Genomic DNA, 12,857 nt, shown 5'->3' with positions numbered 1-12,857 from the left:
CCCCCCCCCCCCCCCCCCCAAAAAAAAAAGAGAGAAAAAAGGAAGTTATTTTTACACATAAATAGAAGCTGCGAAATAATCTGAAAAATTGGAAAATGGGGATGAAGATGATTAAAGTAGTAGTAAAAGATTCTTTGCCTCAGGCATGCATAAATAACAACGAAATTCAAATAATACTAAATTAATAAATAAAAAGAACCCACCCCCACCCGTCACCCCCCACCTCTGTCATGTATGTATGTGAGAGTTCGGTATTAAATACAAATATTTTTTTTTTCAAGAATTCAGAGCCCATTAGGACTCCCCTCTCAGCTAAATACTGTTTGTTTTCAGTCTTCATTCATTGCAAGCGCCCACCTAATAGGCTTCATCAACTAATTAGATCAGTTTTCTCAACTGAATTTAATATTTTTGTGGGGATTTTTGGTCCGGGAATTTGAATTTGTAGCATCATTTCAGTGTGGTTAGGTTGAATTGCTGTTCTTGAAAGATTTGGGGGGGATCGCGCCTCGGAATTTCATAGATCTGGGTATGGATATTCCCCCTTCTTTCTCTTGTTGTTGTCTGAATTTTCATGCCCTTTTTCCTGGGATTAATTATTTGTTTTCGTGGTTTAAGAGTTTGGTCAACTCTTATTTCCTTTTCTTCTGTTTTTCTTCTAGTGGGACTGCCGGGGGTAAGCATTTGGGTTTGTTGGATGTTAAGTTTTCCTGACGGGTGCTGTTGAATTTTCCTATTTTCTGGAAGAGGGGGGGATGGGATGTTGTTTTTTGAGTTTTAGGGTGAGTTATTTTGTATTTGTTGTCTGGAAAGAATTGGCTGCTTAGCAACACTGAAAGATTCGACTTTTAACCGTTTTGTTGGTTTTCTCAGTTAAATGCTTTGTAATTTTCTGTTAACAGTTCCTTCTGCTATAGCTAGGTGTCAAATGCAGTTTGCTTTGAAATTTGGACTCTCCTTCATGCGGTTTTAATTCCAAAAGGGCTCATTTTTATAGCTTCTGAATTTGATTATGTTAAAGTGCTATACAGTTAGACTTAATTGGATCATATGGGCGCAATTTCTCGTGATTTTTCTGCCTTTTTTGATGACTTTAGTTTTGTTTTCATTCCACTTTCTGTGAATGATATGAAGATTACAAGATGATTACACCTGATTCCTTAATGGTGGAAACTGGATACTTTAAATATTTTTCTGTGTGTAGAATTAATTATCAGTTGTCTGCATCTTTCTGCTGTCTGTGCTTTGTGTATGGCTCATTTATTACTTTTTTAGATTATTGGCATAAATAACTTACAAACTGAATTGGGTACACGTGGATATAACTCATCCTGTTGGAATTAATAATATCACTATTATTCCTCTTAGGTCTGGTCCCCGGATTCCCTTTTTTTTAAGTCCTGCAGTAATTTGAGAGGCAAAGTTTACTCAATGATAACCAATTCTCATCATTTATTCATTTGAAGAAAACTTGGTGTTCGTAGAGTCAATTTCCCAGACCCTATCCCACACTCATGTGGAAGAAAAGGTTAATAAATGGTTTAGCATAATGCTACAAGTAATGATGAGCATAATGCTTAAATACTATTCCTCAAGGGTTTTCTTCCATCAGAAAGGTCATCAATATTTATCCTATCATCACTGCACTTATTAGGTATTATTATAGGTTTGATGTTAATGATTTCTTTTTCTTATTGTAGATTAATGAAATATGTATCAGCCCAAGGGTGTTCCTAGTTCAAGCTTAGCTCAAAGCAGTCCAGGTGTTCGAAGTCAGCCATTAGACTGTGGTGCCACCACAATGGATCATACTGGTGGAGGTAACAATGTGAGCAACAATCCAAATTTGGCCTCTAAGCAGCGGCTTCGTTGGACACATGAGCTTCATGAACGATTTGTTGATGCTGTAGCGCAACTTGGTGGGCCAGATCGTGAGTTCCTCCGACTTCAGAGAACATAAGCCCCCCCCCCCCCCCCCCAACACACACACACACAGACAGAGAGAAAGAGAAAGAAATAAGTAGTCAAACACCTATAAGATGGAAAGATGAAGAAGACAGAAAGGCAAATATTGAGTTAGCTTTTGGTGATTATGTTTGGAGAATGTATTGCTTCTTCACTGTTTGTGGTATGGTCCATCTTAGTTTTTGAGCTTATGATAGGTTGATATAGCCAACTTTGCTGGGTTATCCAGGAAAGGGAAATATATAAGAACCCTCATTCTGATGTAGGAAAGATATAATGATTTATTTTCTGCAGTTCAGTTTCCAAATCTTGTCAAAGACTTTCAGCGAAATTAGTTTGAGGGATAGATTTCTAAGACTTCGATAGAGAAGTTCTGCAGCAGTCCTCATTCACTTAGAAAATTCTACTTATTTACCATCTTTCAGGAGCTACTCCTAAAGGTGTTCTCAGAGTTATGGGAGTTCAAGGGCTAACAATATACCATGTGAAGAGCCACTTACAGGTGTCTATGCTATAGAATTTCTTTCCCAATTCTCTATATGATTGTCCTGTTTGCAGCTTGCACTAACTTTTACTGTTGCAAACAGAAATACCGGCTCGCTAAGTATCTTCCAGATTCTTCTTCTGATGGTAAATTATCTTACTTATACTGTGCTTCATGTATGGTGTCTGCACCATAGACATTGTTACTATTTTGTTTTAAATTCTTTGAATTCTAATGAGTGTTTTTTGGACTAAGTGCTCCTTGGGTATTCATTTACCTATTTATTTTGACTATTGGATGTATAAGGGAAAAAGGCTGAAAAGAAAGAATCTGGAGATTTGCTTTCCAGCTTGGATGGTTCATCGTAAGTGAAAAATCCTCTTGCATGCTTATCATCTTTCCTCCTAACCATCTATTCATGTTAATGATGGCTTATAAACTTTAAGACAGTCAATCTTGCCATCACTTGGGATATGCCCCTTTAATATTAGGTGTTTGTTATTTCTTTTGTTGATTAACTGATTATACTATTGTGTCAGTATTATCATATTATTATGAATTTAAATGATCAATTTGATACAAGAAAGTTCTTTTTCCTTGTAGCGGAATGCAAATTACAGAAGCCCTCAAGCTGCAGATGGAGGTTCAAAAGCGACTTCATGAGCAGTTAGAGGTATGTTCTTAATTTCTTTTGGCTAATTTATTTGGTAAATAGGGTTGAACTCTGGAGATTTTTCAGTAACTAACCTTTGTCATCTGTTCGATATGTTTTGCAAAATTGTATCAATTGGAGTATTCAATTTAAACTGAAAAACAAGTTGCATGTGGTAATTACAGCAGTGAACTGTTGGAAATCCTTTCTTGAGAGATGCAGAAATGGTGTTCTCTATGAATTTGATGATGAATGATGTTATTGTTCCATGTGAGAGGTCTGGGGGTACCTACTAAGTCTTTGCAAGTGCTTGCTTTGGTTGTGAAGTATGTTGTCTGATGAGACATCTAACGGATTTCACAGGTGCAAAGGCAGCTACAGTTGCGCATAGAAGCCCAAGGAAAGTACCTAAAAAAGATAATTGAAGAGCAGCAACGCCTGAGTGGAGTTCTTTCAGAAGCGCCTGGTTCAGGTGTATCTGCTCCAGGGACAGAGGATATCTGCCCAGAAGCTGATAACAAGTCCGACCCCGCAACCCCTGCTCCAACATCTGAGTCACCTTTTCTGGACAAGCCTGCGAAAGAACGTGCCCCTGCCAAGAGTCTTTCTCTGGATGAATCCTTCTCCTCTCATCACGAGCCACTAACCCCTGATTCTGGTTGTCACGTGACTTCACCAGTTGAGAGCCCAAGTGAGAGGCCAGGGAAAAAAAGACGTGGGAGCGCTGATGCAGCGTTCACTAAACCAGAGATGGTTCTCAGCCATTCAATATTGGAGTCGAGCTTGAGCCCTCCTTACCAACAGCCACATTCACTTTTCTTGACAAGGGAGCAGTTTGATCATTCAACGGGACTACCTATTGGCAATGAGAATCAGCCGTTGGAAAAAGTCTCAGCCACTAACATGTAATTCGTAATGATGCATGTTACTTGCATATCTGAGCTGCTTCTTTGACTTTGTATGTGTAGTTTCTGATACATACCTGCATTCCATGAAAGAATGATATTGGTACTTAGATGTTAAGAGAATACTAGGTTTAGAAGGGTTAACTTCAGGATATGCTTGAAACTTTTCTTTGAAGTTGGGTGGAATGTTCAGATTAGTATCTTGGTATTGTAGCTTTGCAGCCTCTTGTTGAGTTTCTTTTAGGTGAAGCCCCGAGGTTTGAAGGGGATGTCACCTATCTGCCTAAATTCTGCCTCCTTGGTAGGCAGTGATCCCTTGTATGGTACTTATGAGCGCTGCTCTCGGTTATCTTCCACTTGTTTTGATTAAGTCTTTTGCTTATACTCCGGATATCAAGTGGTGGGGAATTGAATCCATTAATTTCACACTGGGCAAACAGTCTAATCAACGAGAAACTCAATCAAGCGCAGGCGCAACTGTTCGGGGCAACCCAGAAGTGTGATAATGATAAGTCCGGCTTTCAGATCTCAAACGACAGATGCACTTGTGTAGCGGCAGAAGCATTTGTAGGGTTTATTTCTGTTGCATTTGCCTACATTGGAAGGCGACATTATTGACACCAAACTCAACTATAGGGGTTTCAGGCGGGGCCATTACCAGACCATGAAGAATAGTAATGTTGAGAAATCATAAACAAACAGGGCGACCATAACAATATATCAGACTTGGCTTTCCTTCGTAATACAACGAGAAACAAAGGAAAAACGCAAAAACAGAGGATGGAGAGAAGACTAAGAGAAAGAGAGAGCTGAGATTAGCAAAGCAACATTCTACTCTATAATACAAATGGGTGGGTGTGCGTTGGGTCATGAGGAGCAATGTCTCCTATGGTTAACTTTCTTGAGGATGCAATGACGAATGCGCTGGCCTAGAGCCTCCAGTTTCTCAAATTTCTCACGTTTCGACTTCTTTGGGCCTGATGGAGCTTTGTTCTTCTTCTTCTTCTTCTTGCTGTCTTCTGGTTGAGAGGTTAACGTACTCTTTTGAGAATTTCGAAGAGGCGTTGCAAGAATCTTTATAGCTGTCTGCAAATCAAATGTGGACAAATAAGATTGCTCATTAACAAGCAACAAAGAACAGGATGAACCCAGAGGCAAGTTAGAAAATAAATCAAGTTGGAGCAGAAAAGTGGACTAGGGTTGACAGCTGTTCCAGTTTCCTATATATCAATGCAATATGCCTTCATTTCTCCACACAGTGATAACCATTAGAGAGAGAGAGAGAGAGAGAGACCTGATCGTAATTGTTGAGACTTGAAGAATCCATAGAAGGTGCATCATCACTGCCCAGAGATGAGCATCTTCCCCAACTCTCTCTGTTTGAGCTTGTGTAGGAGCAACAATCTTCATTGGGGCCACTTGGCTTGTCCTAATCAATTGAAATTGGATTTTCTTTAAATCCGAATGAAGTAGCAAGGTTGAATGATGCTTCACTCAAAGCTGCTAAAGATGCAAGTACCTGCAGAACTGATGTGCTGTTGTCATGAAGTTCAGCATCTTCTATAACCAAGGCATCCTGCAATAACAAATAACAATGAAATACCTGCTTTTCATCTTGCAACAAGCATTTTCAGTTTACAAGAAAACTAATGTACTATTCATATAAATGTTTGAAAGCAATAAAGTTGGACAAGATAGGAATGCTGTTGATTCATTTTTCAATTTAAAGGGTACAATTGTAAGCATCCACGCACAGTTAGAAAACTTTTACTTAAAGATTAGAGGGATTAGTTAAATTACATTGCAAACAGGTGCAATGCCGGAGAGCAGTTCCCCAACAGACTTCATAGCTGAGATGCTACATGGCGCAGATGAAGAACTTGGTGCATCAGTACCAACATTCCGAAGCCCAGCGATTATCTCATATAAAACATTCTGGGAAAAAACAACATCAGTGGTGTACACTACATCCAAAACTTTAGTGCAGAATCTCCATGCACTCAATGAAAGAAGCAATTCCACGATGTACAGCAGAATTACCTCTTCCATACCAGCACCGACCTTCATATCTCCCAGGTCATAATATTTTTCGATCTTTGTTGAAAGTGAAGGTGGAAGTCGAGGAGGATGAAGAACGTTATAGAAGAAAATAGATACAGAATCATAATAAAATTGGGGCCGAGATGAGTTGTGATCACCCTCAAACTTGATGATATTTTTATCACCCTGCACAGAACCAAGAAATTCACTACCATAGCATATAAAAAAAGACATGAACAACGGGTCAATAGAAGGTCTCCACACCGCGTATGACTTAAAGATAGCATCCTGAATAAATTTGTCGTCTTTTGCATGTCCAAATAAAGCAGGAATAAATGTCTTCGGAGCAACCTGCTGGTTTGCAAAACTAAAATGTATTAGTACCACAACCAGTTTAGAGCTCCCCATTCCTATAGTAAAAATAATTAAATGAGAACTGATTTATAGTGAGTAAAAGAAATTTCACCAAGTGAATAGGATCAAGTTTGAAGACCAAAATCAATAATTTCAAGAATCTCAAGCAAAGACCTGTATGCAATCAAGCCGCGTGATATCAAATTTGGCTTTCTTCTGGATCACTCGTCGCATGTATTGAAGAGCCATCTTAACCTGGAGGGCAAGTATCGGTAATTGATTAGAAGGAACACAAATTTCTATATCATTCACAACTATACGCCTTTTTCAGTGAAAGATGTATGTCTGTCCCTAGTTGAATAAGGGAACATGCCATGAGAGTAGAAAGCTTTACAATAAATTAATATGCTAACTGTTTGTAAGTCGAATTGTAAGACAATTTCTAAATCTTGTACAGCGAAAAACTGAAGCAAATAAAACAGCCGGCATATCAAGGAACTACAAGTTATGGACATAACTTGTACACCACAGAATAGCAGAAAAGAGGCTGGTCACTAGCCTAACTTCCCCTAACCAAAATAATACAATGAAATCTTTGACCCAGAATTTATTGAACTTCCTGTTTTGCTGGAATTTTCTTCCAAACTAGTTCAAGAAATCCAGAAAATGAAGGGAACCTTCCACTCTTTTCCCCTGAGCATATTTCGGGGATACAAACAGTTTCTAATAAGAAATGCCCCTAACTAGATCAGTACTGAATGTCAACATATTCTTGATAAGAGTCAAATCATGTGGCAGCCAGAAAAAAACACAAAAAAAGGGAAAGTATCATAACAATCACATCTATAAAATTTAGTCTAAAGATTTCTTTCGTAAGATGTGAAGATCATATGTACAAGCCTTAACACAAACATTTAGCATGCATAATAATGCCTATCCTCTGACAATATTATGGAGTAAGCAAAGATAGAATGGAGAAGTGAATATTATGAGACAGCCAACAAGCAATATCCTAACACAGACAAGAAAGAGAGATTTAAACAAAAGTTTGAGGTAGCAGATTTAAATACATACGACGACATCAAAGTTTGGAAGCTATACCTTTTAAACATCACAATTAAAACTATAGAGCTGAAGTCACAAAGCACTAGAAACAATGCGAAGTAAAACCAATGCATACATCTAAAAGCATAGTATTCATTTTTAGTAGGTCAACTTAAAATCACATGGCATAATGTAAACTAGTGAAGCCAAAATAGAAAACTGAGCAAGGAAATGAAGCCCTGACATTCTACAAAGACACATCTGACCAAATCACACAGGACAAAATAGTATCAGATGGCCTTACTGTAAATTTGGGAAGGCGGATTTTGTATACATCTGCAAGTTCCAGCATGAGATTTCCATAAAGAAGGCTGCAGAAGATTAGATGAAAGATAATAATAAGTAATTTTTAGTATCTAGTAATTAGTGTCAACAAAACATTTACTGGGAATTGAATATCTGAATACAATGAACAACTGTCCAACAGAATACTCTACAAAAAGCAATTTCTGGAAAAACCTGTCAGGCGAGTCAGCATAAAAATGAGGCTATAATATAGAATTAATAAAGGTCTATATTCTTATCTCTACTTTGGATAACAAAAAAAGCTATTTATACCAAGCTTGAATGTCCATTTCAAGAATACTTGCATGAATGCGCACTCCTAATCTTAATGTCATATAGCAGAAAGAAAGTCCATGAATCCCGAACAAGCTTCATTACATAATCTCACAACCCCAAATACTCGCAGCGAAATTACGGTTCAAGGCTAGGAACAGCAACTGGACAGTTCAGAATTTCGCTCCTCACCCCTAGTCTATCAATCTGAATTGAACAGAACACTTTGATTAAACTTCACCATCAATAAAAGGCAATGTCCAGCTTTTATTTCATCCTGATTGGGTTTTTCATAAATCAAACAATTGTGTAAGTTCTATCACTTGGAAACACCAATGCTCAAATGAATACTAAATCAAGAAAAAAGCCCGAGAAGTAAGCAGTTAATTTTGTGCCCTTGACATTCCACTACCAAACTGGAATCAGAACAGTAGAAAACAAGCACATAGCGTGAAGAATTTCAGGCGATGGTATACAAATTGTGACCCTGAAAGACAGTGAAAATCACCAACCTAGTCACTGCACCCATTGACCTCCCCCAAAGACCAATACGAGATACTTTCGCATTGCTCCTTAAATATGATAGCACGGCCTTTAAGTCATTTTTCTGAAATTCAGATAGAATGTTGACATCAATCATGGAACTTAATACTTAATTAAAGCACAATCAAAGGAAAAAAGAGCGAGGAAGAATACCTCATGCCAACCAAGACTGACATAATCTCCATCAGACAAGCCAGAACCTGAAAAATCAAGAGTAAATACCGTGATATTTGAAGGCAGAAGAACTACAGCTGCCTCATTCGCATCTGCTCGACATCCACTGCATGACACAAGAACAAAACAATAAGTTTCCACTACCTCATCCAAGTAGCAATATCTAATACAACTATATACTTTTTCGGACTCTGCAAAAGAATACTCATCTCACAGGAATTTTATCATGCACTAGAAGAATATAAAATAAAAAAAAAAAGAGTGTTATCTTCAAACATATAAAAAATTCATATCATCCATATATGCAAAACCAACCCGTATATGATATATATAGACCTCCATATTTGTTGTAAATGTCAAATTACAAACAAAGGTAAGAAGCTCCAAAAGTATGTTACGTTATATTACATTCATTCTCTTTACAATACTAATATAGCATAGACCCTGTCGTATCGCTAGGGGAGGAAGGTCCATTGAGTTTATAAATTATTGTAAGATTTTTGACATTTTTATCATGGATTGCATATGGGTTTATATGAATTTTGTTGATTCCATTTGGGTTTCTAAAGGTAGCAAAATGCTGAGGGTAAAGATGTAATATTTTAACAATGGGAGGTTATTTGTAATTAGACTAGACCTCAAACGAGTTAGTTGTAATTAAATATTTATCTTATTCTTGTGATCTGCAAACCCAACAAAGTTATTATGGATGAAACTCAGCACATGAATGAGGAAACGAATTTGCATTATGGTACATTTTATGGAGCTGGATCTACAGTTTAACACCATATAGTTCTTAAATACGCATACCTGTTTCCATGACAATATATAACACAAGGAAGGGGAGAATCATCTGGGAATTCCGAAGGAACATAATGGCTACACCTCAACGTATGGCCTCTTTCGTTTCTAAGCTGCAAAAGTAGCACACTGTACTTTCAAACACCTAATATGGTAAGGTTCTGAACTGCACAGAAAGTGAGAAACAAACGTCCAGTAAACAATGTAAAAGAGAAATTATGGTAACTGATGCCCATACTTGCCTCTACATCTTCTCTTTTGTACTTTCTTCCTGAAAGAGTAAAATCCTTTTCCCACAGATAATGATCTGGGTTGTAGTCAGCCCTGTTGCCACAGCAGGCAGAAAAAGTAAAGTAAAATAATACTGCTAGCAAATTGCTTGGAGTAGATGAATGTTACTTAGCACAGTATTAAAGTTAATGAAGATTTGCAGAACAATAAAGCTACTTTCAGCAAACAGCTAGTCACAGAGTTTGAATAATGAAATTATCCCAAGTAGAAAAGACCACAATTGAAAAAAAGGGTCAATTTTTATGTTCTGAGTGTTCATTCATCAAGAAATCAATTTTCAGGAAAAATATTATATTTAGGTATTTGTATCCAGTTGAAGTAAGGAATAAAGAAAATAACGACTCCCTACGAACCTAAGGTTTTATACATAGCAGGAAAGCAGAATACGCATACAAGTAGCTGAAACTAAGGTGCTGAACTTACTAGCAAATGTACATGAATGAAAAATATGGTGTTATCATGTCAGAGCCTATTAAATCTCAGTCCACAAAAGCAAACACACAGTCCATGTCAAACTAAGTTCATGGGCACCAAGCAAAAGTATGAAAGCAAAACTGCGGCGTCACTGCTATATACTCTGACATGGCATCTAATGAAAACAAAAGATAGAGGAGCCAAAGAAAAGACAGACAATAAATGCTACAAGACACTTCTTGTCATCTAAAATTCAGTTCTAGGTGACCCTTTCTAAAATCACTTGGCGAAGATTTCCAAAATACTATTAAAACAGAAAAGAAGGCTATGCATGTATGTCCAGCAAAGAATCTGTCATTTATTAAAAGAAGATGCCACTGAATAAATTTGAAGTTGGGAATTCAAAGGTTAAAATTTTTGGTTCCAATAGACCAACATAAGCAAGTTCAAGAACTGGTTAAACAAACTAAATATAAATTCAATACGAATTCATCAATGTAGCAATTAACTATACCCAAGGTCACCAAAAGTTTGACTAGGGAGGCATCTCAAGCATCCCATTCAGATTCAACCTTTGACGTTAAAAGGCTTGAATCGAAGGCCCCGAAGCATACATGTTCAGCCAGACTAGAAAACCAGAAAAAAATCCATTGACATTCACTTATTTATCCTCCTCTTTCTTCTTTTTCCGCTTTACCTAAAAGGGTTTGTTTACATGTGATTGCCTTTTTCCATATTTCCTCCTCTGGCCATTCATGAGGTAATAAATAGAGGAACAAATATACCATAACACAGTGGTCTACTAGATGTGACCAAAAAATTTAACCGTTTTAGTAGGAGAAACATTTACTTATTATTCAAGTTCAGCTACATATTGCTTGACTGCCGCAAATGCTAAAGAATTGCCCCTGCAAGTCATAGGAATAGGGTGGGGGGTGTTGGATCTGCTAAGCTATTATCAAGATAATAATTTGACACGTCTTCTGTCTAAACTTCCAGTAATTTGCACATAATTCAAGAATGTTTCAGAGAGCAAAAAAAATGCATGCATTTCTGGTGCAGGTAGTAGTGTGACCTTCTGGTTGCTGAGCTATTATCAAGATACTAATCTGACACTTATCTGCCTAATTTGTTAATGACTTGCACATGTAGAGAGTGCTGTTTAGAGGGAACAAAATTTTCACACATTTTACCAAAACCATTATACAAATATTGAAGAATGAAGTGACAAGAAAAAACCAAAGAGAAAATGGTGAACAAGAAGCAGGCCAAATATACCTGGGTGGCCTAATGACAAAATTGATAAATAGATCAATCATCCTAAGCAGCAGAAAATCTCAAGCAGCCACTTCCAGTTGATGGGATTCATTTCCACCCATTTGCAGAAACCAGATACGGAAAGAAGAAAATTCCAAAGGGGTCGATAGAACCGAGTTTAAGCCATAAAGGGAACGTAAATTAGCAATCTCCCCCTTGTCATCATGTCCTTCTACGACAATCTGAATGTATCATCGCTGTTTAAATTCAGAGGCAACAGCAGCAACACCACCAAAAACAGCAAGTTTTAAAATGCAAAACCTAAATCTTAAGCTAATGCATGAAATCAACAGCGGATTAAAGGTAGTTCAAATGCCTAAGAACTCCAACTTCACTAATCTCTTATCCTTCAATAACTTTCCGCCCCTGTTCTATCCGAATCAAATACGGAAAGGAGTACAATTCCCCAGAATCTGGTAGTAATGCCAAGCAATAAATGAAGTATGACACCCAAAAAGTTTAAATTCAGCTTACTCTACGCAGATCTTGGAAGTTAAACTCTCAGAAAAATCCTACAAGTTCTTGAATCAAAAAACAAGAAACATCAAAAGAAAGAAAGGGGGGGAAAACCCGGAAAAGTGAAGAAGAAAACCAAGGGCTCGATCTAAAGAGCCCAAGGCCACACAAAATAAAGAGAAAAGAAAAAGAAAAATGCACCCCCCTTAAAAGAAAAAGGAACCCATGGAAAGACTCTTTTTTATTTTTCCCACACTAAAAAGTTTGAGTTGATTTGTTAGCAGGACAGAGAAAAAGCGAAAAAGCTTGACCAAGTTTTTTGTGATTAGGAAAGAAGATTCAAACTAGAAAGAGAGATATTTCAGGGAGATTTGCGGTCAATGAAGGATACCCGCAGGCATAAAGGAGAATTGCAAATTTCACATACGGGCTGCGGAGAAGCAAGGTGGGATATTCCCCTAAGCTGCTACGGTGGCGGTGGTGGTGGTGAGTGGAGGTGTGGGCTGCTAAAGAACTTCTCTTATGATTTGTGTGTTGTTTGGTGCTCCGAAAAAGCAACTCCGTTACAGCTACGGACCACAATTTCCCATAAAGACAAACTAACCTGTGTTTGATTATCTTAACACTTATTTTTGTTGTTATGGTTACAACAGTTACACATAACCTCTAATCTTGAATTCTGCCTTTTCTTCTTCCTTTTCGTATTTTTCCCATTTCCACAGGCCTTTCTTTTTTCCACTTTCCTTTTTCACATGACTAAAACAATTCTATTTTTCTGGATTGTTGATTTTAGCAATTC

The 12,857-nt window shown here is 37.5% G+C and overlaps 2 protein-coding genes across 2 annotated transcripts in view; one reads left to right on the top strand and one right to left on the bottom strand.

The window, feature by feature from the left end:
* The window catches only part of LOC105175200, a 9,891-nt gene extending 5,515 nt beyond the window's left edge, over positions 1 to 4,376 (top strand). Inside the window, exons 7-12 of the mRNA XM_020698409.1 lie at positions 1,709 to 1,931; positions 2,391 to 2,467; positions 2,553 to 2,595; positions 2,756 to 2,813; positions 3,053 to 3,122; positions 3,465 to 4,376. Of these exons, the coding sequence (XP_020554068.1) occupies positions 1,709 to 1,931; positions 2,391 to 2,467; positions 2,553 to 2,595; positions 2,756 to 2,813; positions 3,053 to 3,122; positions 3,465 to 4,010 (1,017 nt within the window). The 3' untranslated portion in view covers positions 4,011 to 4,376. The remainder of the gene's footprint in view (positions 1 to 1,708; positions 1,932 to 2,390; positions 2,468 to 2,552; positions 2,596 to 2,755; positions 2,814 to 3,052; positions 3,123 to 3,464) is intronic.
* LOC105175196 lies at positions 4,557 to 12,794 on the bottom strand. The gene is made up of 13 exons (XM_011097552.2): positions 11,564 to 12,794; positions 9,823 to 9,904; positions 9,590 to 9,693; positions 8,759 to 8,885; positions 8,575 to 8,669; positions 7,749 to 7,815; positions 6,575 to 6,655; positions 6,311 to 6,397; positions 6,047 to 6,232; positions 5,807 to 5,941; positions 5,526 to 5,582; positions 5,301 to 5,435; positions 4,557 to 5,092 (listed from the first exon to the last, which is right to left on the bottom strand). Exons 1-13 carry the CDS (start codon positions 11,602 to 11,604, stop codon positions 4,874 to 4,876), a joined length of 1,416 nt encoding a protein of 471 aa, XP_011095854.1. The 5' UTR covers positions 11,605 to 12,794; the 3' UTR covers positions 4,557 to 4,873.

The sequence above is a fragment of the Sesamum indicum genome, linkage group LG12, assembly GCF_000512975.1.
Source record: "Sesamum indicum cultivar Zhongzhi No. 13 linkage group LG12, S_indicum_v1.0, whole genome shotgun sequence".
Lineage (NCBI taxonomy): Eukaryota > Viridiplantae > Streptophyta > Magnoliopsida > Lamiales > Pedaliaceae > Sesamum > Sesamum indicum.
Note: the sequence above shows the minus strand (reverse complement) of the source record. Positions and strands in the feature narration are given on the sequence as shown.